Below are 27,809 nucleotides of genomic sequence, written 5' to 3'. Positions count from 1 at the left end.
AATTGCTACTACTACAGAGCATTATTTTCAAAAATTTAGTGAACACCGGCGCCCTCATCAAAGGCAGCGGTAACACAGTCAGCAGTTTGTTGAATGTGAATCCTCAAGTGAATGCCGACGTCAACGCTTTGAATTCCGTTAATCAACAAGCTACTGGTGGGGCCGGAGGTGTTGCTTCGGCCGGTAATAATATTGGAGGTAGACAGATACGTAAGTAAATAACGGAAAAATGTTACTTTTTTTCAACATTTTGTTTGGGGTGAATGAGAAGGGGAGAAATATTTTTTAATCTTCTCTCTTTGAATACCTAATGAGTTTCGTGCGAACTACGATCCTCCCTGTTAAAGAGTGTTTTTGGTTTTAGCTTACTTCAAAAGCTCGCAATACTAGCGCTGAGCCTGCTAACTGTCCGCTCAAAGCTGGTACAGCAGTTTTTTATTTCAATGCCGGCTCACATCGGAATGGAACTGAGTTGGATCTGCATTGCATCTTGTCTTCTAGCACTGGATAATAGACCTCGTAGTCGCTTAGCAGCTTTTCTTTTGCTTTTTAGTTATAAGAGGTCTTTTGTAAATTTTTACTAAATATAAGTACAATCTCATTTTTCCAGAATCAGCAGGCGCTAGTATTGTTGGTGACGGCAACACAGTTTCGAGTCTCGCCAATGTCAATCCACAAGTTAATGCTGGTGTAAATCTCTTGAACGCTGTTACACAGACTGCATCCGAAGTAGCTGGCGGTGGTGGATTACTAGGCGGATCAGGAGGTGCTGGCAATAATATCGGCGGCAGGCAAGTCAGTAAGTATTTACAACACTTAATGATATATAGGAGAATCTAGGAATGCATCAAAACTGTTTTTTTTTATTTTTCTTGCAGTGGACCAAGGCACCAGTATACTGGGTAGTGGTAATCAAGTCTTCAGTCTGCTAAATGTAAACCCGCAACTGAACGCCGATGTGAATGCTTTGAATACGGTGAAACAAGAAGCTGTAGGTGGTGGTGCTGGTGGATCTGTCGGGTCTGGGCGTAAGTAGACTTATAAAATTTATTAATATTAAAAGTTTCTAACAGTTAGCGCTTTGTAACGAATTTTATTATCAAATGTTGCAGAACACACTGTGACCCATATTGCTCGTGGTCCCGGAAATACAGTGACGAATACCGGCCAGCACAATCAACAAGTGAGCGCATGCGTAAGCTTCATTAATGCGATCTCACAATCCTCACATACCGTTCCAATTAATGTAAAGAGTGTTGGGCACGCAGTTGGGGCCTCTAATAATATTGGAGGTCAGCAAGTCAGTAAGTAATATAGTCAACCAAAAAGTTGTCATAATAGTTTTGTAATATATATTTTTTTTTGTATAAATCTCCTATATTAATAGTGGATACCGGAGCCAACATAGTGGCGGCACTCAATCACGTAAGTCACAAAAATTAAGGGTTCAAACTCACACCAAAAATTTGATTAATTTACATTTCCTTATAGAAAACACAGGAGCTCGCATAGTCGGCGACGGCAACACTGTTTCGAGTCTCGCGAATGTCAATCCGCAAGTAAATGCTGGTGTCAACCTGCTAAACACAGTTACGCAAACCGTTTCAGGAGCCACAGGTGGAGCAGGTGGTGGTAAAAGTGGTGGACTGTTAGGTGGTGTACTGGGTGGACTCGGAGGAGCAACCAACAATATTGGTGGCAGGCAAATGAGTAAGAGAATTATTTGTGTAAAGAAAATTAGCTTTATGCTAACTGTGTTTTGACTTTTAGTGGACACCGGCACCAGTATTGTAGGTAGTGGCAATACGGTTTCCAGTTTACTGAACCTCAATCCCCAAGTGAACGCTGATGTCAATGCCCTGAGCGCTGTGCAGCAGCAAGCGACTGGTGTCACTGGCGTAACCGGTGGTGCCGCCAAGACAGCTAATCTTGCTGGTGTCAGTCGTCCTCTTGCTGGAGGTACTGGAAATAATATTGGTGGCAGCCAACTGCGTAAGTAAAAAATTCAAATTTACAAACAATTTTATAGATTTCTATTTCCTAATAGAACCCTCAGGAGCTCGCATAGTCGGCGATGGTAACACGGTTTCGAGTCTCGCGAATGTCAATCCGCAAGTAAATGCTGGAGTAAATCTGCTAAGCACAGTTACGCAAACTGTTTCTGGAGCCACTGGGGGATCGGGTGGTGGACTTTTAGGAGGTGTTCTTGGTGGAGTCGGCGGTGCTACGAACAATATTGGTGGCAGACAAGTCAGTAAGTATTCAATTACATAACCACCGTGGCTTATTTTGAGAAGACCACTTACCGACTCAACTCTCGATTATTAGTGGATACAGGCAGTACCATACAAGGAAGTAACAACCAGGTTTTCAGTCTTTTGAATCTCAATCCCCAAGTGAATGCAGACGTTAATGCGCTAAACGCTGTTACTCAAAAAACAACTGGTGTGGGAACTGTTACTGGTACTGCTGGTGGAATCAGTGGTGCTACAGGAACAGGTGGTTCAAAAGTAACAGGACTAAGTCGTGCTGGGAACAATATCGGAGGCAGTCAAGCTCGTAAGTAGTGAAAAGAGAAGTTCCTAGACATATCAGAGTACTTCTGAGTTGTAGGATTTAACAGAAAAGAAATACTGACCACATTAATTTGCTGTAGAATCCACTGGAGCTCGCATAGTCGGCGATGGTAATACTGTCTCGAGTCTCGCGAATGTCAATCCGCAAGTGAATGCTGGAGTAAATCTGCTAAGCACAGTTACGCAAACTGTTTCTGGAGCCACTGGGGGATCAGGTGGTGGACTTTTAGGAGGCGTTCTTAGTGGAGTCGGCGGTGCTACGAACAATATTGGTGGCAGGCAAGTCAGTAAGTATTCAATTACATAACCGACACGACTTATTTAGAGAAGAACACTAACCGACTCAACTCTCGATTATTAGTGGATACAGGCAGTACCATACAAGGAAGTAACAACAAGATTTTCAGTCTTTTGAATCTCAATCCCCAAGTGAACGCAGATGTTAATGCGCTAAACGCTGTTACTCAAAAAGCAACTGGTGTGGGAACTGTTACTGGTGCTGCTGGCGGAGTCAGTGGTGCTACAGGAACAGGTGGCTCAAAAGTAACAGGATTAAGTCGTGCTGGAAATAATATCGGAGGCAGTCAAGCTCGTAAGTAGTGAAAAGAGAAGTTCCTGAACATATCAGAGTACTTCTGAGTTGTAGGACAGTAATACTGACCCCATTTATTTGCTGTAGAATCCACAGGAGCTCGCATAGTCGGCGATGGCAACACGGTTTCGAGTCTGGCGAATGTCAATCCGCAAGTAAATGCTGGAGTAAATCTGCTAAGCACAGTTACGCAAACTGTTTCTGGAGCCACTGGGGGATCAGGTGGTGGACTTTTAGGAGGTGTTCTTGGTGGAGTCGGCGGTGCTACGAACAATATTGGTGGCAGGCAAGTCAGTAAGTATTATTTGGATTGCTTAACCACCTTACCTTATTATGAAAAATCACTTACCGACTCAACTCTCGATTATTAGTGGATACAGGCAGTACCATACAAGGAAGTAACAACCAGGTTTTCAGTCTTTTGAATCTCAATCCCCAAGTGAACGCAGATGTTAATGCGCTAAACGCTGTTACTCAAAAAGCAACTGATGTGGGAACTGTTACTGGTGCTGCTGGCGGAGTCAGTGGTGCTACAGGAACAGGTGGCTCAAAAGTAGCAGGACTAAGTCGTGCTGGAAATAATATCGGAGGCAGTCAAGTTCGTAAGTAGTGAAAAGTGAAGTTCGTGGAGAGAACATCTGATTTGTAAGACAGAAATACTGACCACATTAATTTGCTGTAGAGTCCACTGGAGCTCGCATAGTCGGCGATGGTAACACTGTCTCGAGTCTCGCGAATGTCAATCCGCAAGTGAATGCTGGTGTAAATCTGCTAAGCACAGTTACGCAAACTGTTTCTGGAGCCACTGGGGGATCAGGTGGTGGACTTTTAGAAGGTGTTCTTGGTGGAGTCGGCGGTGCTACGAACAGTATTGGTGGCAGGCAAGTCAGTAAGTATTCAATTACATAACCAACTTTATTTAGAGAATACCACTAACCGACTCAACTCTCGATTATTAGTGGATACAGGCAGTACCATACAAGGAAGTAACAACCAGGTTTTCAGTCTTTTGAATCTCAATCCCCAAGTGAACGCAGATGTTAATGCGCTAAACGCTGTTACTCAAACAGCAACTGGTGTGGGAGCTGCTGGCGGAGTCAGTGGTGCTACAGGAACAGGTGGCTCAAAAGTAACAGGATTAAGTCGTGCTGGAAATAATATTGGAGGCAGTCAAGCTCGTAAGTAGTGAAAAGCGAAGTTTGCAGATATATCAGAGTACATCTGATTTGTAAGATAGAAATACTGAACACACGTATTTGCTGTAAAATCCACAGGAGCTCGCATAGTCGGCGATGGCAACACGGTTTCGAGTCTCGCGAATGTAAATCCACAAATTAATGCAGGCGTAAATCTGCTTAACACAGTTACGCAAACTGTTTCTGGAGCCACGGGTGGTGTGGGTGCTGGTAAAAGCGGTGGACTATTAGGCGGCGTACTAGGTGGACTTGGTGGTGCAACCAACAATATTGGTGGCCAACAAATGAGTAAGAGAATAATTTGTTTAAAGAAAAATAGCTTGATGGTAACTGAGTTTTTACTTTTAGTGGACACTGGCACCAGTATTGTAGGTAGTGGCAATACGGTTTCCAGCCTACTGAACCTCAATCCCCAAGTGAACGCTGATGTCAATGCCCTAAATGCTGTTAAACAGGAAGCAACTGGTGTAGCGGGCGTAACCGGTGGTGCAGGCAAGCCAGGTAAGCCAGGCGGTGTAAGTCGAACTGCCGTATCAGGTGGGGTTGGAAATAATATTGGCGGCACTCAATCACGTAAGTCACAATGATTTGAGGTAAATAATTATAAAATATTTAAATTTTTTTAATTTCCACTTTCGAACAGAATCGACAGGAGCTCGCATTGTAGGCGATGGCAATACGGTTTCGAGTCTCGCCAATGTGAATCCACAAGTGAATGCTGGCGTAAATCTCCTCAATTCTGTTACACAAACCGTTTCTGGTGCCACAGGCAGTGGAGGTGCGGGCAAAAGTGGTGGTCTATTGGGTGGTGTACTTGGTGGGCTCGGTGGTGGAGCAAACAATATTGGTGGCAGGCAAGCCAGTAAGTGATCGAACTTATGGTGTTGTAGAATACTTTCAGTGTATAAAAATTTCGTACCTTGATGTTTCCAGTGGATGCAGGCACTCGCATTGTAGGTGATCGCAATACGGTTTCCAGTCTCGCGAATGTGAATCCACAAGTGAACGCTGATGTGAATCTATTAAACTCGGTTACACAAACAGTTACTGGTGCAAGCGGTGGTGGCGGTACAGGTGGTGGCTTATTAGGGGGCTTACTCGGCGGCTTGGGCGGTGCGACCAACAATATCGGTGGCAAGCAAGTCAGTAAGTAGTCTCACCTTTTAAATTGTTATGATGAGTTTTTTCTAATTTTTTCATATTTTAGTGGATACTGGGACCAGCATTATTGGCAGTGGGAATACCGTTAGCAGCTTACTGAATGTTAATCCACAAGTGAATGCCGATGTCAATGCCTTGAATGTGGTGAATCAGCAAGCCACTGGCGTACAAGGCGGCATTGATGGTGGTACCAGTACTGCAGGTGGTGTGCAAAATGGTAAGCTTACTTGGCTGCTGTTATAGAATTATTTAAATTTCCCGTACTTTCAGCAGTAGCAGGCAGACCTGTGCGGCCAGCAAGCGCTGTAGCCGCTGGCAATAATATTGGTGGCAGTCAAACACGTAAGTAATTTTGGACCTTACTTATTTGAAATTACTTTATATTTTAGTGGCATCACTGATAAACTTCTCCATTTGCTTTATAGAAAATAGCGGAACGGTGATTCAGGGATCCAGTAATGAGGTGTTCACCTTGGCCGACGTGGCACCACAACTTGATCTCAACATTGACTTACTCAATGCAGTGACGCACACCGGTTCTGGAGGTGGAGGCGGTGGCGGACTACTTGGCGGCTTACTGGGTGGTGGCGGCAGTGGCAATAATATCGGCAGTAGACAGCAAAGTACGTGTTTTTTTTATTAGAAAGTTTAATTATAAACAATAATCTCTCATAATTTTACTCCCACTTAGTCAATGATGCTACCGTTATTCGTGGTGACAACAATAAGGTAAGCACTTTGGCCAAAGTTAAGCCACAAGTGGGTGTGAATTTGCAAGTGCTCAATCAAGTCGAGCAGCTTACCGGTCTTGTAGGCGACATTTTGCAAGATCCATCTAGTGTGACGAATATATTGTTGCCCGGTTCGGATGGTGAAATGGACTGTGGTGAGAACAATATCGGCAATATGCAGGAGCGTAAGTATTGTTGGTATTATTCCAAACGAGGTCAAATGTTCTTAACACTTCTATTATTTAAACATTTTATAGGCATATCCGGTGCTGATATTGTTGGCAACAATAATGAAGTCTTCACCGGAGTTGACATAAGTCCACAAATTAATGCCGATCTGAATATCTTGAATAGTGTAAGGCAGAGAGTACACTGCAAGCCAAGAGTTAAGCCAACCACTCCGCCGCCAACAGAACCTCCAACCCTTCCACCAACTTTGCCGCCTACTTTACCTCCAACTCTTCCACCAACTTTACCTCCAACACTTCCACCAACTTTGCCTCCAACTTTACCTCCAACACTTCCCCCAACTTTGCCGCCAACTTTACCTCCAACTCTTCCACCAACTCTCCCACCAACATTACCTCCAACACTTCCACCAACATGGCCGCCAACTTTACCTCCAACTCTTCCACCAACTTTGCCTCCAACTTTACCTCCAACTCTTCCACCAACTTTGCCTCCAACTTTACCTCCAACACTTCCACCAACTTTGCCCCCAACTCTTCCGCCAACTTTGCCTCCAACACTTCCACCAACTTTGCCACCAACTCTACCCCCAACACTTCCACCGACCTTACCTCCAACTCTTCCACCAACCTTGCCACCAACTTTACCTCCAACACTTCCACCAACTTTGCCACCAACTCTACCCCCAACACTTCCACCGACCTTACCTCCAACTCTTCCACCAACTTTGCCACCAACATTACCACCTTATCCTCCATTGCCGCCATTGCCACCATATCCCATATATCCTCCTTATCCGCCATATCCAGAATATCCCACATATCCACCTCCACATTTGCCATCCTATGTGCCACATGCACCAAAAGTACCAAAGCCAGCTCCAATTCCAAATGCACCACCACAAACATCGTCGAATAATTGCTTCGAAATAACCGATTTTGATATTGACGGCACGACGGCAGGAAAAACACGCGTGGTTTGTGTGCCGAAGCCAGCAGTTTCCCCGCAGAATCCTTCACCACAAATATTAGTCTTACCTCCTGCAGTAGTACCACGTCCAGCGCCAAGAACACGTTGCTATCGTCGGCGTTGCAACAAGTGGAGCACAAGGAATGGTGAGAAGGAGTGTTGTAATGAGAATCATCCTCATCATGTTGAGCCAGTTGCTCCAGCATCGACTCCAATTCAACATACACGACAGCAATCACAGCCAGCGGATTACGTGAAATCGGCACAACCTGTGCAGATAAGACTTGATCACTTCTATCCTTAAAATAATGTATCGATAATGTAGACGCTCTTTGATAATAAATGATGACTGAAAAAAATGGACAGAATTTTCTTAAATTACTGAAAATTAAAAGAGCTTAGGAATATTTTATATGATTTTACTTGTGCTCCTAGAAGAAGTGATACCTTTTGTTACGGTTTCTTAATGAGTTTGAGGTCATTCTGTCTGCACTGTCAAAGTCTTGAAGATTTTAATTGGCAAAAGGTGTAATTTTGAATTGCCTTTATGTTCGACTTCTTTGAAGATCTGATTTTTCAAATGACCTTCGAATAATACAGCCATTTTTCGGAGTTGGCTCTGTAAGATTTCAGGCATTCTTAAGAGTATCGATAACTGCAATGTCTTATTGAAATATGTAATCTTTAACCACAGCTTGCTTCTCTCGTAAATATTATTTCCGAAAGCTGAAGTTTGCTGAATTCTGTAAGGTAAAATTTCTCACAAAGAGTTCAACTTATAAGAATTTTCTGTTCGCGATCTATCTGATTTTTATAACAAAAACTCATTTTTCGATCGATGTAACAATATTATCAACAAACATCCGAGGTTTCGGGTTTTTATAAAGAACCGTTTTGGAAACCTTCGTCTGATCATCCACAACGTCACGAAAAAATTGGATGCGAAAGCATGATTCGTGATTGTGAATCCTGACTGGACCAAAAAATTTAAATAAAATACAGAGAAAGTCATCAGTCTTCCAAGAAAAATTGTTATATTAATATTGTATGTTGCTTTCTGGGAGCAAGACCGGCAGTTGTTCGGAAGCCAATTGTTCTCTTAGTTCCAGAGTTTTGGTCAATGATATTTAGACATACTCAGCAGATAAGAAGTTTTTTTAAACTAAGACGCTTATACCGGATTCTATTATAGGTATTAAAGAAAAGATGTATATTTTAAAAAAGTAAACGAAATTATTATAAAGCCCTCATTTATCTATATTAAACAGTCACTAATTGAAAACTATACTTTATTGCATAAGAGCATATTCTTGGAGTCACGTACGCCCCCATGCATATACTTCGGCACGCTCCAATAAAAATTCACGCAGATTGTGAATAAAAACTTATATTTCATTTTATTAAATGCTAATGAAGAATGAGGTGCAAAGCCGAGTATAATACGAGTAGGAATCAGAAATTTCGAGACAATAGCAAGCCTATGACCAAAATACAAAATTTCTCTGGCTTAACCAAATTTTATCGAACTAAATTTACAATATTCTCTTAAAGAGATATTGCGTCCATTATAAAGGTTTCCTCATTATCTCTTTAAGTATAGAATTCCTCTACGAAGTTATTTTCTAACAAATAAATATCCCTTAATCTTAACCTTAAACGCTCAATTCATTCGAACAAGCCTAATGTACGTCGAATAGAGAAGAAATGGAAGTAACTGAAAAGGCAAATTTTGTTAGGTAAGATCAGATTAAGAGAAGAATCGTAACAAGATTCTCACTAGATCACCTTAAAATACCGGTCCGTTGTGCAACGTAAAACTCCTATAAAATTGATCATGATGACCCTCTTAAATCGACGAAGCGTTTTGAATCGATTACAATTTTTTTATGTGGCTTACGACAGTTTCGACTAAGTCTCATGGTTCGTCGAAGGTATGACCGGCGAGTGGTTTCAACCTTAGTCTGGGAAAAGCTGACTAATGGAGGAATGGGTACAGGTAAGTAGTAGGGTTTCTACCTAACCTTCTGCTGCACCAGTTAGAAAGTTTGCGTCTGACTGGATTTTTAGCCTTGCACAGGAGATCTCCTACGTTCTACTCCACGCCTAAGGGATCTGGTAGTCGCCAAAGAGGCTGATTATCGACCAACAATGCGAAGCGCACGCTAGTCCAATGCTCCAGTGTAAGAGCAGAAGATGCCAATGGATATCGAACTCCCCTTCCGATAAAAGCGGTATAGGGATCATCAATCTGTCTAGGTCGTTGGTTTTGCAGGTATTTCACACCCAAACGAATCTGATAATGAAGTAGACTGATGATATATAAAGTGAGATTAGACATTCCTTGACCAACTTTTTGCGCATCTCACACTTCTAAAAGAAGCCGCGAGCAGTAAGTCTACGGCGACCTTAATAGTAGCTACTTATGTCTGAAAGACACCACAGTAGCAAACTTCTCCTCCAAACTTCGTGCTAAGGCTCACTGCCTCTCTTCTTCAGCGACTTATCCCTGTACACATATTCCTCGTCTATATATGAGCGGACAAAAACCGCCGGAGTAGTTTCAGGGACGCAATGGTCTAAGTTGTCACGGACACAATTGAAGAACGCGAGAATTTCAGCGTTTTCCTGTTTGGATCCCTTCATATGTCCGGCTTTGAGCTTAAGAGCGACCTTCGCAGCAAAGTACCTGTCGGAAATATACACGAGTGCACGAGTGTAGAGTTCGAAAAGTATTGTAGTCGGGAATTTGAAAGCCGCTTTTTGAAAGTTAGAGGAAAGTAAGAGAAATCAAATGTGGAACTAAACGTTTTCAGATATATTATAACATATGTATATACGGTTAATGTTGACACAAAGGTCCAAGATCGATATAAAATGATTTAATCGATTTAATCTAACGGGTGATTTTTTTGAGGTTAGGATTTTCATGCATTAGTATTTGACAGATCACGTGGGATTTCAGACATGGTGTCAAAGAGAAAGATGCTCAGTATGCTTTGACATTTCATCATGAATAGACTTACTAACGAGCAACGCTTGCAAATCATTGAATTTTATTACCAAAATCAGTGTTCGGTTCGAAATGTGTTTATCGACAAATTTTGTTCAGCGATGAGGCTCATTTCTGGTTGAATGGCTACGTAAATAATCAAAATTGCCTATTTTGGGGTGAAGAGCAACCAGAAGCCGTTCAAGAACTGCCCATGCATCCCGAAAAATGCACTGTTTGGTGTGGTTTGTACGCTGGTGGAATCATTGGACCGTATTTTTTCAAAGATGCTGTTGGACGCAACGTTACGGTGAATGGCGATCGCTATCGTTCGATGCTAACAAACTTTTTGTTGCCAAAAATGGAAGAACTGAACTTGGTTGACATGTGGTTTCAACAAGATGGCGCTACATGCCACACAGCTCGCGATTCTATGGCCATTTTGAGGGAAAACTTCGGACAACAATTCATCTCAAGAAATGGACCCGTAAGTTGGCCAGCAAGATCATGCGATTTAACGCCTTTAGACTATTTTTTGTGGGGCTACGTCAAGTCTAAAGTCTACAGAAATAAGCCAGCAACTATTCCAGCTTTGGAAGACAACATTTCCGAAGAAATTCGGGCTATTCCGGCCGAAATGCTCGAAAAAGTTGCCCAAAATTGGACTTTCCGAATGGACCACCTAAGACGCAGCCGCGGTCAACATTTAAATGAAATTATCTTCAAAAAGTAAATGTCATGAACCAATCTAACGTTTCAAATAAAGAACCGATGAGATTTTGCAAATTTTATGCGTTTTTTTTTTTAAAAAGTTATCAAGCTCTTAAAAAATCACCCTTTACTAGTTCTTGACCCTAGAGACATCTATTGGAAAACGGCGGAAGTAAAGTTGTAGACCTAATAGAAAGAGATAAAAATATATCAAAATACAATCTGCGAAAAAAGTTATTAAATTTTGTTTGAGATAATCTATTTAGCAAAGAAAACGTACATAGCTATTTCTGAAAAGGTTTTTATCAGAGATCTTCACAGTATTGCGTCTTTCATGATATTTTTTTGTATTGGTGTTATCTAACTAGAAACGTTTAGAGTTAGTAAGAAGTTTTTCTATAATTTCAAGTTCTTCTATGAAGAATACATGATTTAGGTAAGATATATTGAGACTTTGAAGCTGTTTTCGGTATATATCCTACTAAAATAAAAATCTGCTGAAAATATATAGAAGGATAATTAGTCCAAGTCTTCTCCAGGCTCGAGACACTTTCAGATTTTTTTTATTATTAGACGTCAAAAAACTACTTAAAAAAAAATATATTATTTTGCTCACACGAACGAAAAATTTTCAAAAATAAACACCTGCTTCACCTACGCTAGACTCAAATTCAAGCTAAACAAATTCTATGTGTTGCCTACATTTTATACTGTTATTTGCTTTCTATTATTTAATAACGCATGCGATGCTTTATAGACTTTGTAAAATATGCAAAAATATTTTTTCAATAGCACGTTCGCAGCTCACAAATACGCAAATATTTCGAATCGCAAAAAAAAAATTAAAAATAAAATTAAAAATAAAAATAAAAATAAAGAAACAAAAAACGCACGATAGCAAATATAAACATTTATTTGAAATTATGAAAATTCAGTTAACAGTTATGCACGCAGTCGAGCGGTGTACACACGTAAGTGACTAAAAAGTATTAGAAGCGAACACTTTTGAAAACGCGCTGATGTTTTCTTTGTGCCGAAATAAAGTTGAAGTGATACTTTTGAACCGAGCAAACAAAGCGAGAATTGCTAGGCGGCACGTCTGGCAGATATTTGGTACAAACGAGGTTTTAGTGATAGAAAGCATGATTTCGAATAAAAAAAAATAATCAAAAAGTGTAAAAAAATGATTTTGTAGAACAAGACATATCTAGGACTTTTTACAGAGAACAAAATCACAAAATTTCAGTGTCCAACGATCCAGGTTTTCCAATACAATACTTTAAATCACAGAATTTTAGTGTTGAAAGAACCAAGTTTTCTAACACAATTCTTTAACGATCTATGACTACAAAAATAATAAGAAATAGTAGCTCAAATGAGATGTTAAGTGGCATTCGAAACTAGTTTTTTTTTGGTCCTTAGAGGATTGTGTAGAATTTTTGAAAAATAAAGGTATTTCTTCTATATTTGTCGTGTCTTCTTGTGGTGAAAATTTCCTGTCGAAGAAGGAGACATCCTTAAGACATTTTTGGTCACGTATTGTATCGTACCTAGGATTATCTTGGAGCTTCAATCAACCAGACGAACTAGCTGTCATCGAAACTAGTCACCTCAGCTTAGTGACTTGTGACATTCTCAAGCCGTTTTGTTGACACTTGAGGGTTTGGTTCCTTGTTAGGTTTTTCTTGGTATCACATGGAACCAGGTGGCATCTGAGTGCAACACTTTTCTCAACAGAGAAAGCAATAGTTAGTAATCCAGATCATTCATTATTAAAATTAGCTGGGTACATCATAATTCATTCTATAATAACTACATTTCAATATGTCAAATTGGTTGCATTGTACTAGTTGATCTTTCGATTGGACACACATAATTAGTTGAATCAAAGAGTGCTAGAATTAAGTGGAACCCTGATCAATTTAGTAAGGTAGTTTTAGATCTACTACAAGAGCTACTAATACCAAAACACGCCAAGGCTATTTAAAAATATTAGTAAAAATTAACCAACACCGAAGGTAGCTATTAAGGAAAAGACGAACAGCGACATTTCCTGTATATAAGGAGCGGGAAGAGAAAAATTGAAAACTAATATTTTCTAACTAATAAGGCCTAGACATATTTTAAAAGTTTTGATATCGTTTTTCTATAAAATTATAGCGTTAAGCGTAAAATCAGAAATTAAACAACAAAACTATGAGGTCCGTAGCCTGTTGGCGGCTAATGGTCATAGCGGTATTGGTCTGGTATGGCAGCAAACTCGTTGAAGCTGAAGAAAGATTGCCAAAATTGACAATTAAAACTAAATCAAATAATGATATTTTTGGTAAAAGATTACAAAATAAAACGAATTTTACAGCACTTCGATTCAAAACCAGTAAAAGCCGCATAATCCAGAGACGTAAGTATAATATATCAAACCGAAGTAATTATTGAAACCTCAAGGCTACAAATAATTGTTTGTATAAAATTTGCAGTACTTAAATTGACAAAAGATAGAAGCGACCTTTTCGAACACTTTCCCAGTATTATTCCTAAACTCGAGACATATAAGTCTCATATAAAGGTAGCATTCCAGCCTTTAACTGGCAAACGAACGATAAGATCTGTAAATGATATAGCAAATGGTACGGAAATTCCACAAATAGGTCGGTATTTGAAAATTTACATTACATAACGAGTTTTGATTAAAGATATCGTCAACTTCCTCCTCACTACAAAGGCCATCAGACAAGAAGAAGAGACGGTCAAATCTTCATTATTCCTGAGGCGCCCACTGAAGAAGCTATATTACCATATGAAACGACGACCACCGCAACAACCGCGACTCCCCCAACTATGCCACCATGTGCACCACAAACGGTATCGTCAACTGCATCATCTAACACATCACCGATAATTACAACTACTGTGACACCTACTGCAGCACCAACTGCACCAGCTATTCAACCAATACCTGAATCACTAACATCAACGGCTACTTCACCACCAACTTCAGCACCTACTGAATCAACGACTGTACCACCAACTACTGTACCACCAACTACTGTGCCACCAACTACTGTACCACCTAATGCAGCACCAATTGCAGCACCTACAACTGTACCACCAACTACTTTACCACAAACTACTGTACCACCAACTACTGTACCATCAACGACTGTACCACCAACTACTGTACCACCAACTACTGTACCAACCGCTGCCTCTACTGCAGCACCAACTTCAGCACATACTGAATCAACAACTGTACCACCAACTACTGTGCCACCTACTGCGGCACCAACCGCTGCATCTACTGCAGCACCAACTTCAGCACCTACAACTGTACCAACAACTGTACCACCAACTACTGTACCACCAACGACTGAACCACCAACGACTGTGCCACCAACTACTGTGCCACCTAATGCAGCACCAATTTCAGCACCTACAACTGTACCACCAACTTACCACCAACTACTGTACCACCAACTACTGTACCACCAACGACTGTAACACCAACGACTGTGCCACCAACTACTGTACCACCTACTGCGGCACCAACCGCTGCATCTACTGCAGCACCAACTTCAGCCCCTACTGTACCACCAACTACTGTACCACCAACTACTGTGCCACCTACTGCGGCACCAACCGCTGCACCTACTGAACCAACAACTGTACCACCAACTACTGTACCACCAACTACTGTACCACCAACGACTGTACCAGCAACGACTGTGCCACCAACTACTGTACCACCAACGACTGTGCCACCAACTACTGTGTCACCTAATGCGGCACCAACCGCTGCACCTACTGAACCAACAACTGTACCACCAAATACTGTACCACCAACTACTGTACCACCAACGACTGTTCCACCAACGACTGTACCAACAACTACTGTACCACCAACTACTGTGCCAACTACTGCGGCTCCAACCGCTGCACCTACTGAACCAACAACTATACCACCAACTACTCTACCACCAACTACTGTACCACCAACGACTGTACCACCAACTACTGTACCACCAACTACTGTGCCACCTACTGCGGCGCCAACCGCTGCATCTACTGCAGCACCAACTTCGGCACCTACTGAACCAACAACTGTACCACCAACTACTGTGCCACCAACTACTGTACCACCAACTACTGTACCACCAACTACTGTGCCACCAACGACTGTACCTCCACTTACTGTACCACCAACTACTGTACCACCAACGACTTTTCCACCAACAACTGTACCACCAACTACTGTACCACCTACTGCGGCACCAACCGCTGCATCTACTGCAGCACCAACTTCAGCACCTACTGAACCAACAACTGTACCACCAACGACTGTACCACCAACGACTGCGCCACCAACTACTGTACCACCAACTACTGTACCACCAACTACTGTGCCACCTACTGCGGCACCAACCGCTGCATCTACTGAACCAACAACTATACCACCAACTACTCTACCACCAACTACTGTACCACCAACGACTGTAACACTAACGACTGTACCACCAACTACTGTGCCACCTACTGCGGCACCAACCGCTGCACCTACTGCAGCACCAACTTCGGCACCTACTGAACCAACAACTGTACCACCAACTACTGTACCACCAACTACTGTGCCACCTACTGCGGCACCAACCGCTGCATCTACTGCAGCACCAACTTCAGCACCTACTGAACCAACAACTGTACCACCAACTACTGTACCACCAACTACTGTACCACCAACTACTGTACCACCAACGACTGTACTACCAACAACTGTACCACCAACTACTGTACCACCTACTGCGGCACCAACCGCTGCATCTACTGCAGCACCAACTTCGGCACCTACTGAACCAACAACTGTACCACCAACTACTGTACCACCAACTACTGTACCACCAACTACTGTACCACCAACTACTGTACCACCAACTACTGTACCACCAACTACTGTGCCACCTACTGCGGCACCAACCGCTGCATCTACTGCAGCACCAACTTCGGCACCTACTGAACCAACAACTGTACCACCAACTACTGTACCACCAACGACTGTACTACCAACAACTGTACCACCAACTACTGTACCACCTACTGCGGCACCAACCGCTGCATCTACTGCAGCACCAACTTCGGCACCTACTGAACCAACAACTGTACCACCAACTACTGTACCACCAACGACTGTACCACCAACGACTGTACTACCAACAACTGTACCACCAACTACTGTACCACCTACTGCGGCACCAACCGCTGCATCTACTGCAGCACCAACTTCGGCACCTACTGAACCAACAACCGTACCACCAACAACTGTACCACCAACTACTGTACCACCAACTACTGTACCACCAACGACTGTACCTCCAACTACTGTACCACCAACTACTGTACCACCTACTGCGGCACCAACCCCTGCATCTACTGCAGCACCAACTTCGGCACCTACTGAACCAACAACTGTACCACCAACGACTGTTCCACCAACAACTGTACCACCAACTACTGTACCACCAACTACTGTACCACCTACTGCGGCACCAACCCCTGCATCTACTGCAGCACCAACTTCAGCCCCTACTGTACCACCAACAACTGTACCACCAACTACTGTACCACCAACTACTGTACCACCTACTGCGGCACCAACCGCTGCATCTACTGCAGCACCAACTTCGGCACCTACTGAACCAACAACTGTACCACCAACTACTGTACCACCTACTGCGGCACCAACCGCTGCATCTACTGCAGCACCAACTTCGGCACCTACTGAACCAACAACTGTACCACCAACTACTGTACCACCTACTGCGGCACCAACCGCTGCATCTACTGCAGCACCAACTTCAGCCCCTACTGTACCACCAACTACTGTACCACCTACTTCGGCACCAACCGCGGCATCTACTGCGGCACCAACTTCAGCCCCTACTGAACCAACGACTGTACCTCCAACTACTGTACCACCAACTACTGTACCACCTACTGCGACACCAACCGCTGCATCTACTGCAGCACCAACTTCGGCACCTACTGAACCAACAACTGTACCACCAACGACTGTACCACCAACAACTGTACCACCAACTACTGTACCACCTACTGCGGCACCAACCGCTGCATCTACTGCAGCACCAACTTCGGCACCTACTGAACCAACAACTGTACCACCAACTACTGTACCATCAACTACTGTACCACCTACTGCGGCACCAACCGCTGCATCTACTGCAGCACCAACTTCAGCCCCTACTGAACCAACAACTGTACCACCAACTACTGTGCCACCTACTGCGGCACCAACCGCTGCACCTACTGCAGCACCAACTTCGGCACCTACTGAACCAACAACTGTACCACCAACTACTGTACCACCAACTACTGTACCACCTACTGCGGCACCAACCGCTGCATCTACTGCAGCACCAACTTCGGCACCTACTGAACCAACAACTGTACCACCAACTACTGTACCACCAACGACTGTACCACCAACTACTGTACCACCAACTACTGTACCACCAACTACTGTACCACCAACTACTGTGCCACCTACTGCGGCACCAACCGCTGCATCTACTGCAGCACCAACTTCAGCACCTACTGAACCAACAACTGTACCACCAACGACTGTGCCACCAACTACTGTACCACCAACTACTGTACCACCAACTACTGTACCACCTACTGCGGCACCAACCGCTGCATCTACTGCAGCACCAACTTCAGCACCTACTGAACCAACAACTGTACCACCAACTACTGTACCACCAACTACTGTGCCACCAACTACTGTACCACCAACTACTGTACCACCAACTACTGTACCACCAACTACTGTGCCACCTACAGCAGCACCAACCTCTGCTCCTACTGCTGTACCTACTTTGCCGCCAACTGTACGCCCAACTGCTGTTCCATGTCCACCTCACTCACCCTACGTAAAGATCCCTCCATATCGTCCTGCTCCTCTACGTTCTTCGTATGTTTACTCCCGACCTAAAGTTCCTCATAGTTATCCATCGGTGCGAAATTACCCCAGAGCTTCAGCACCTAGTAATTGTATGAGAATAACCGATAATGGGCCAGCTGGAAGAAGAGGAAGTACTCGGATTGTCTGCTTTCCGCTGCAAGCAGCGCCCGCAAGGATTGTAAGACCGCGAATAGTTCAGCCCCCGCAACCACTTCCAGTACCTTACGCAGCGCGGCGTTGCAATGGTCGTCGTTGCAATAGAGGAGAAACACCTCAACGAAATGGTTGCTGCATTGGAAGTAATGTTTATGCCAGAAAGCCAGTGTATTATCCAGCACCAAGCCGAAGATTCTTATCGCGTGCACCAGTTAGACGGCCAATAAACTATGGATAATTGGGTACCTTCATCACGGCTTATTATAACGTATTTTATAGTAAATAAGTTTAATTTCTTTTAGTGAATTTTAAGTGTATTTTTTAAATAAAAATAAAGATATTAATTTATCAAAATCTTTAGAAAATTTTCTAGATATTTTTTAAACTTCCTTACCCCTTTTCTGAACTGAGAATTTTTAAGGTATCTGTTAGATTTAAAGAATAACGTTGGACTGTCTCATGACGAGGAGTACAGTTATAAGAAACCACATTTTAGATTTTGATGGGAACTTAGAACTCACTTCAGATAGAACGATTGACAGCAAAACTCAAAACATTGTTCAGGTTTAGATCACATCCGCTCATAACTTACAAAAATTCGGAAATATTTAACGAGTTACCGGACTTCTTAATATATATAACTTAGATCAGCACAGAGTTTCGGCTTCATAGCCCTATTGATCCTGAATATTTACCTCTCTACCGATATATAGTATTATTACGAAATGATTATATCGCTAATATGTGCTCACCTTCGGGTAATGCATGTGTCGAGAAAGTTTTTTCAATCGTCGGCCGTCCCATTAGACAGTATCAAAAGTAAAATATTCACAAAAAAAGTTGCCGACCATATTCCCATGTATATTGGAAAAGAATTTATTTTTCTGTAAACACAGAACCCACAAAACAGCAACACATACACTGTTTAATTCTTTAGTGGTCTCGAAAATATTTGTATATTAAAATCTGTCGAGTATTGTCCGCTCCTGGTTTCTCAGTCGCATGCCTGGATATGTAAAACTTTAATATGCTCCAGATACTCGGCTTGGTGTCCATTTTATTATTATGAATAGACTAAATTCGGAAGAACTTTTGCAAATCGTGCAAAGTTATTAACAAATTAAAGTTTCAGTTCCTGCGACTCATTGCACGTTGCGTTCCATATTCGGTGGACATAACTGGCCAGCAGAGGCTGTAATTCGGGTAGTTATGGATCGGTTTAGCACTGAGTTTACTCAAGTGGATAGTGCTCATCCTCAGAGGTGCCGCAAGTGCGCAACGAAGACGCTATTGCTGCTGTCAAGCAGAGTAGCGAAGAAGACCCTAATGAGTCCATCCGCCATCGCGCGCAACAGTTGAAGCTCCTGAAGCTGGAGTTAACCGATTAAGCTCACCTTTGATGACATGGGTATATTAATAAACAAATGTTTCATTTAGAGTAAAGATAACCTAGAAGCCATTGCTGAGACGCCATCGTGCTCTATGGACAGCTGAGGAAAGTTCTCTTAGCGCCATTTACTTGGAGGTGGCCAGAAACGATTCTCTTGCATATGGCTCAAGCGGCTTACGACTTCCGGTCTTAGACAAAGCATCTTCTGGGTATCCAAAAAAAACATCCGTTTGAAGGCGAGTTGAAGTGAGAACGTTTGAAGGCCAGCTAAAGTCAGAAGAAGTGGCACCCTCCACGTAAAAGATACTCCTATTGAAAAGAAGAAAACAGTCTCTGATTAATTTATGTATCAAAGGAAACATTCGGTGACTGCATCATATCGTGTCGTGGGCATATGGCGTAACATCCAAGACCATATTTTTGGGGGGTTATGTGAAGTCGCTTTTCTACACTGACAAGCCCAGGACGATTGACGTCGTCGAACAGAATATTCGTGTCTAGCTGTCATGTTATTTTTCTTCAGTATTGCTTGGCATTTTATCACGGAAAGTCTTGCGCATGTAAACGTTTACAAATCGTTTAACTTTATTACGAAAATTCTAGATCTCTTAGTAATATGTTTCGCAGCCTTCGCCCAACTTGTGGTCAATATAATCGGCCTGCTGAGCATACAATTCGCAACACCATCAACCATCTTGAGATCCAGAATTCAGTATTGGATAATATTCAACAGAATAGACCACGTCCAGCAGGCAGTAAAGAAATTATAGCAGCCGTAGCTGAGAGTGTACACGAAGACCGTGGAGAGTCGATTCGGCGACGTTCGCAGTAAACTCGGACTGACGTATGGAACGACTTGGCGTATTTTACGTCGAGATTTTAAATTGAAAGCGTACAAAATACAGTTTGTGAAAGAACTGAAGCCCCTCGAACTTCCCAAGCGATTGATCTAAGGGCTTTGAACAATTCCAAGGAGATCCTACGTATTTTACGTCGAGATCTTAAATTGAAAGGTTACAAAATACAGCTTGTGCAAGAACTGAATCCATTCGATCTTCCCAAGCGATTGATCTATTGGCTTTGGAATAGTTCCAAGAAGATCCTACGACTTCGAACATATTTTTTCCCAGCGCTGAGGCACATTTCTGGTTCATTGTGTATGTAAACAAACAGAATTACTGGATTGGATCAAAGAACAACCTGAAAAGATTCAAAAATTCCCATTTCTTCCAGAAAAAAACGGTTTGGTGTGGTTTGTGGGACGTATTTCTTCAAAAATGATACCGGTGAGAACGTAACCGTCAATGGCGACCGCTATCGCGTCATGCTAGCCGAATATTTGATGCCTGAAAGTGCAGCTCGTGATCTCCCGACATTTGATTTCAAAAAGGCCGCGCCATTTCTCACACATCACATCAATCTATGGATTTATTGAGAAACTCTTACAGTGAGCAGATAATTTCCCATTTTGGGACGATCGATTGGCCACCAAGATCGTATAATATCACACTGTTAGGCTCTTACTGTGGGGATCTAAAGTCTAAGCGGACAAGCCCGCTTCGATTCAAGCAAAACACATATGTAACATTCGTCAGTTACCAGTCGAAATGCTCGAACGAGTCATGGAAAATTGGGCTCAATGGATGGAACATCTGAGACACACCCGTGTCCAACTTCTGAAAGAGATAATCTTGAAAAAATAAATGCCAAAGTATCTTCTTTCGAATGATAATAAATATACCCCATTAAATATGAAATTTATGTGTTTTTCCTTTAAAAATGAAGGCACCCTCGAAATGGATCACCCTTCAGAAAAATGAACCTACCCTAGAACTGTAATATTTTGGGGAGTGGAAGGTGGATATATATATTAATAAATTAATAGTATAAACAATTAAGTTCTCGTCAAGAATTTTTCATACTTGTATCTTCATAAGTATGAGTGTTTCTTTATAAATTTCGAGTTTCACCAAAAAATGTGTTTTCTCCACTTAACACATGTAATTTGTTTGTTAATTGTTTAATAAAATAGTTTAGCGCACGGGCTTTTATTATTCCACAGTTATGTGTAACAATATAAGCACGTACGTCGCACGTACGCACATATTTCAAAGCTTTGCAGGGGTACGCTCATCTATAAATACAGACGGTTAAATCGTCTCACTGGCAGTTAATATTTGGTGGAGCTAGTTTAAATAATAGAGGCTAAAATATAGAGCGCTTCCAAGTTTGATCCAAGTTTGAAGGCGTCATTTGTGACAGCAAAGGATCGAAGCAGAAAAACCAGTAATACAAGTATATGAACTAAGTCCAGTATTGGGACCAGTATAGGAACAAAATTATCCACTCAGTGCACGATAGTTATCTTATTTACACGATAGTCCTGAGGTTTCTAAAATCTAGTGTTTCAAGCAAGCATAAATACTTTTCATATCAAGCTGTTTTCATATATTTTCAGACATATCACTTCTAAAAAGTAAGAACTGTGATGGCATCCGCCACTGCAAGACTGTTGGTGGCAACATTCGCCCTTTTACATTCCAGTGAAGCACATCCATTCCGAACAAAGCAGATTTGTAAGCGTGAAGATCATATACTCCTCAATTTTAGTTTCATAAATTATTAATTTATAAATCAAAAAACAATTTTTCAGCGCTTTATGAACCTCATGTCACCAGCAGTAAAAATTTGGCTACCAGTGAATTTGATGTCAAACCTAATCGGCCCTTGAGCAGAATGCTGCAAACCAGTGTCAGGAAAAATGTCAGTACGTATTACGTTATACACTAATTTGTTAGTTATTATGGTAATACCACAAGCGCTATCTATAATTCTTCAGGAGATGTCGGAAGCGACAAAAGTTTCTTGCACCTCAGTCCTTTCTGGAGTTCTTTACAGTCATTGACACAAGCTGGAAATGCTATACGCAGAGCAAGAGCTACTAGTGGACGTAAGTAAAAACAGAACTTAAACAACCCAGAAATAATTATTCTAATTTTATATTTTCTCAAACACAAATTATGTATTAAAGGAAATAAAGTTCAGATATTCGTTATACCTTCGGTGGCTCCGGATGCGGATTTAGGAATCACAGATCCAACAACAACGACGACTGTAGCAACAACAGATCCAACGACAGTAGCACCAACACAACCCACAACAACTTTAGCGCCAACGACTGTAGCACCAACAGATCCAACGACAGCTCCAACAACACAGCCAACAACAACTTTAGCACCAACGACTGTAGCACCTACAGATCCAACGACTGTGCCAACAACACAGCCTACCACAACTGTAGCACCCACGACTGGATCACCAACAGATCCAACGACAGCTCCAACAACACAGCCCACAACAACTTTAGCACCAACAGATCCAACGACAGTAGCACCAACGGATCCAACTACTGTACCAACAACACAGCCTACAACAACTTTAGCACCAACGACTGTAGCACCAATAGATCCAACGACAGCTCCAACAACACAGCCCACAACAACTTTAGCACCAACAGATCCAACGACAGTAGCACCAACGGATCCAACGACTGTACCAACAACACAGCCAACAACAACTTTAGCAACAACGACTGTAGCACCAACGGATCCAACGACTGCACCAACAACACAGCCTACCACAACTTTAGCACCAACGACTGTAGCACCAACAGATCCAACGACTGTGCCAACAACACAGCCTACCACAACCTTAGCACCAACGACTGGATCACCAACAGATCCAACGACAGCTCCAACAACACAGCCCACAACAACTTTAGCACGAACGACTGTAGCACCAACAGATCCAACGACTGTACCAATAACACAGCCCACAACAACTTTAGCACCAACGACTGTAGCACCAACAGATCCAACGACTGTGCCAACAACACTGCCTACAACAACTGTAGCACCAACGACTATAGCACCAACAGATCCAACGACAGCTTCAACAACACAGCCCACAACAACTTTAGCACCAACGACTGATTCACCAACGGATCCAACGACTGTACCAACAACACAGCCCACAACAACTGTAGCATCAACGACTGTAGCACCCACAGATCCAACGACAGCTCCAACAACACAGCCCACAACAACTTTAGCACCAACAGATCCAACGACAGTAGCACCAACGGATCCAACGACTGTACCAACAACACAGCCTACAACAACGACTGTAGCACCCACAGATCCAACGACTGGATCACCAACAGATCCAACGACAGCTCCAACAACACAGCCCACAACAACTTTAGCACCAACACATCCAACGACTGTAGCACCAACGGATCCAACGACTGAACCAACAACACAGCCCACAACAACTTTAGCACCAACGACTGTAGCACCAACAGATCCAACGACTGTACCAACAACACAGCCCACAACAACTTTAGCACCAACGACTGTAGCACCCACAGATCCAACGACTGTGCCAACAACACAGCCCACAACAACTGTAGCACCAACGACTGGATCACCAACAGATCCAACGACTGAACCAACAACACAGCCCACAACAACTGTAGCACCAACGACTGTATCACCAACAGATCGAACGACTGTACCAACAACACAGCCCACAACAACTGTAGCACCAACGACTGGATCACCAACAGATCCAACGACTGTATCAACAACACAGCCCACAACAACTGTAGCACCAACGACTGGATCACCAACAGATCCAACGACTGTATCAACAACACAGCCCACAACAACTGTAGCACCAACGACTGGATCACCAACAGATCCAACGACTGTGCCAACAACACTGCCTACAACAACTGTAGCACCAACGACTGTAGCACCAACAGATCCAACGACTGTGCCAACAACACAGCCCACAACAACTGTAGCACCAACGACTGGATCACCAACAGATCCAACGACTGTGCCAACAACACTGCCTACAACAACTGTAGCACCAACGACTGTAGCACCAACAGATCCAACGACAGCTTCAACAACACAGCCCACAACAACTTTAGCACCAACAGATCCAACGACAGTAGCACCAACGGATCCAACTACTGTACCAACAACACAGCCTACAACAACTTTAGCACCAACGACTGGATCACCAACAGATCCAACGACTGTATCAACAACACAGCCCACAACAACTGTAGCACCAACGACTGGATCACCAACAGATCCAACGACTGTATCAACAACACAGCCCACAACAACTGTAGCACCAACGACTGGATCACCAACAGATCCAACGACTGTATCAACAACACAGCCCACAACAACTGTAGCACCAACGACTGGATCACCCACAGATCCAACGACTGAACCAACAAACCCACAACAACCATCAACGACTGTAGCACCAACAGATCCAACTACTGTGCCAACAACACAGCCAACAACAACTGTATCACCAACAGATCCAACGACTCTACCAACAACACAGCCAGCAACAACTGTAGCACCAACGACTGGAACACCAACAGATCCAACGACAGTAGCACCAACGGCACCAACGACACAGCCTACCACAACTTTAGCACCAACGACTGTAGCACCAACAGATCCAACGACTGTACCAACAACACAGCCCACAACAACTGTAGAATCAACGACTGTAGCACCAACAGATCCAACGACTGTGCCAACAACACAGCCCACAACAACTGTAGCACCAACAGATCCAACACCACAACCCACAACAACTTTAGCACCAACGACTGTAGCACCCACAGATCCAACGACTGTGCCAACAACACAGCCCACAACAACTGTAGCACCAACAGATCCAACGACTGTACCAACAACACAGCCCACAACAACTTTAGCACCAACGACTGTAGCACCTACAGATCCAACGACGATACCAACAACACAGCCCACAACAACTTTAGCACCAACGACTGGATCACCAACAGATCCAACGACTGTACCAACAACACAGCCCACAACAACTTTAGCACCCACAGATCCAACGACTGTGCCAACAACACAGCCTACCACAACTGTAGCACCAACGACTGGATCACCAACAGATCCAACGACTGTATCAACAACACAGCCCACAACAACTGTAGCACCAACGACTGTAGCACCTACAGATCCAACGACTGTGCCAACAACACAGCCTACCACAACTTTAGCAACAACGACTGTAGCACCCACAGATCCAACGACTGTGCCAACAACACAGACTACAACAACTGTAGCACCAACGACTGTAGCACCCACAGATCCAACGACTGTAACAACAACACAGCCCACAACAACTTTAGCACCCACAGATCCAACGACTGTACCAACAACACAGCCTCCCACAACTGTAGCACCAACGGATCCAACGACTGTGCCAACAACACAGCCCACAACAACTGTAGCACCAACGACTGGATCACCAACAGATCCAACGACTGTATCAACAACACAGCCCACAACAACTGTAGCACCAACGACTGGATCACCAACAGATCCAACGACTGTACCAACAACACAGCCCACAACAACTGTAGCATCAACGACTGTAGCACCAACAGATCCAACGACTGTACCAACAACACAGCCTCCCACAACTGTAGCACCAACGGATCCAACGACTGTGCCAACAACACAGCCCACAACAACTTCAGCACTAACAGATCCAACGACTGAACCAACAACACAGCCCACAACAACTTTAGCACCAACGACTGTAGCACCAACAAATCCAACGACTGTACCAACAGCACAGCCCACAACAACTTTAGCACCAACGACTGATTCACCAACAGATCCAACGACTGTACCAACAACACAGCCTACCATAACTGTAGCACCAACGACTGGATCACCAACAGAGCCAACGACTGTACCAACACCACAACCCACAACAACTTTAGCACCAACGACTGGATCACCAACAGATCCAACGACTGTACCAACAACACAGCCAACAACAACTTTAGCACCAACGACTGATTCACCAACGGATCCAACGACTGTACCAACAACACAACCCACAACAACTGTAACAACAACGACCGTATCACCAACAGATCCAACGACTGTACCAACAACACAGTCTACAACAACTGATCCACCAACAGTTCCAACGACACTACCAACAACGCAACCTATAGTACCAGCGAATATAATTATAGACAATTTGCCAACAACACTAACTACGACGCAGCCGACAACGATGTCTCCAATTACTGTTACAACATTGCCGCCAACTTTGCCTGATACCCCCGCTCCAAGTTCTCCCACTTGCCCACCACCAGCATGTAATTGTTGCAACCTTCCGACAACCACACCACTTTGCTTACCTAATCCACCAACTACTCAACAAAACTGTTCTCCATACTATCCAAGTATGCCGTATATGCCTTTCCAGCCCATCCCATATTTGTTTCCTATTCCTGTGGCTCCTCAAAGCCAGAATTGTGGACTTCAAGCAGGCATGATATCAGCGCAATCAATTCTTTCATCGGCACAACAAACTGCACCATTTTCTTTTGCTTCTGCACCGATTATGATGCCCATACAACCAAATATTTTACCGCAACAAGCAGTGCTACCATTTTCCTTTGGTTCTATGTCGAGCATAATACCCGTTCAATCTAACATTTTATCGCAACAAGCAGTGTTGCCGCTTTCCATTGGATCTGTGCCTAGCCTCATGCCCACGCAAACAAATATTTTACCGTTGCAGCTGCCACAGTTCAGTTTGTTTGCCCCAAGATCTACGTAACCTCACTTACATCTAGAATTTACGAGTATAATTATTTAAGTAACCGAAGAGGCCGAAGAAAGAAACTGGTTTTCAAAGAAGTATTAGTGGTCTCGAATCTATATGTTCAGTAAGCAATAAAAACTCTTGTTTGTTGATGCAATCAAAGAATAAATAGTTTTTAAAGCATGTTTGGTAAAGTCGTTAGTAATATTAAACCAAGTCCGCTTTAAATACAGGAGCTCTTCGGTGGATTGTCATTTTCCAAGGTACTATATCTTTTGCAGATTTATAGACCATAGCTTATTCAAATACCTAAAATCATGAACCGGCTGGCAGTAAGCATTGCATCAAACTTCAGTTGAATATGTATTCGAAGCGTATTGGAAGCCCTGCTCTCAAGGTGTTCTCTCCAACTATGTATGTTGGTTTTTGTTGTTCTGTGCCAACTCAGTTAGCACAAATATTTGCATACGAATCGGTT

General features: G+C 43.1%; 3 protein-coding genes across 3 annotated transcripts; all 3 read left to right on the top strand.

Moving 5' to 3' along the window:
- The first annotated feature begins 461 nt into the window (after positions 1-461).
- LOC105223397 (uncharacterized PE-PGRS family protein PE_PGRS46) lies at positions 462-7,761 on the top strand. Its single transcript, XM_049454877.1, has 21 exons — positions 462-471; positions 611-799; positions 879-1,028; positions 1,113-1,304; positions 1,492-1,710; positions 1,771-1,992; positions 2,048-2,254; positions 2,329-2,366; positions 2,976-3,168; positions 3,851-4,057; positions 4,128-4,346; positions 4,434-4,652; positions 4,713-4,937; positions 5,008-5,226; positions 5,298-5,510; positions 5,572-5,742; positions 5,799-5,867; positions 5,951-6,079; positions 6,217-6,441; positions 6,514-6,651; positions 6,952-7,761. The coding sequence occupies exons 1-21, from the start codon at positions 462-464 to the stop codon at positions 7,716-7,718; spliced, it is 4,221 nt and encodes a 1,406-aa protein (XP_049310834.1). The 3' UTR covers positions 7,719-7,761.
- A 6,191-nt stretch (positions 7,762-13,952) lies between these two features.
- LOC115066408 (mucin-2) lies at positions 13,953-18,481 on the top strand. Its single transcript, XM_049454876.1, has 2 exons — positions 13,953-14,500; positions 14,542-18,481. Exons 1-2 carry the CDS (start codon positions 13,953-13,955, stop codon positions 18,479-18,481), a joined length of 4,488 nt encoding a protein of 1,495 aa, XP_049310833.1.
- Positions 18,482-26,488: 8,007 nt separating this feature from the next.
- Positions 26,489-27,470, top strand: LOC125778232 (hepatitis A virus cellular receptor 1-like; the record flags this gene model as incomplete). The annotated part of the gene is made up of 1 exon (XM_049454875.1): positions 26,489-27,470. A coding segment is annotated over one exon (858 nt), but the record flags the coding sequence as incomplete, so codon positions are not given.
- Between the last annotated feature and the right edge of the window lie 339 nt (positions 27,471-27,809).

This window comes from Bactrocera dorsalis, chromosome 4, assembly GCF_023373825.1.
Source record: "Bactrocera dorsalis isolate Fly_Bdor chromosome 4, ASM2337382v1, whole genome shotgun sequence".
NCBI lineage: Eukaryota > Metazoa > Arthropoda > Insecta > Diptera > Tephritidae > Bactrocera > Bactrocera dorsalis.
Note: the sequence above shows the minus strand (reverse complement) of the source record. Positions and strands in the feature narration are given on the sequence as shown.

Coding starts and splice junctions, on each gene's coding strand:
- LOC105223397 (XM_049454877.1), top strand. Junction 4,653..4,712: donor TATTGGTGGCCAACAAATGA/GTAAGAGAATAA, acceptor TTTTACTTTTAG/TGGACACTGGCACCAGTATT. Junction 6,080..6,216: donor CGGTTCTGGAGGTGGAGGCG/GTGGCGGACTAC, acceptor ACTCCCACTTAG/TCAATGATGCTACCGTTATT.
- LOC115066408 (XM_049454876.1), top strand. CDS start 13,953: ATGCCACCATGTGCACCACAAACGGTATCGTCAACTGCATCATCTAAC. Junction 14,501..14,541: donor ACTGAACCACCAACGACTGT/GCCACCAACTAC, acceptor CACCAATTTCAG/CACCTACAACTGTACCACCA.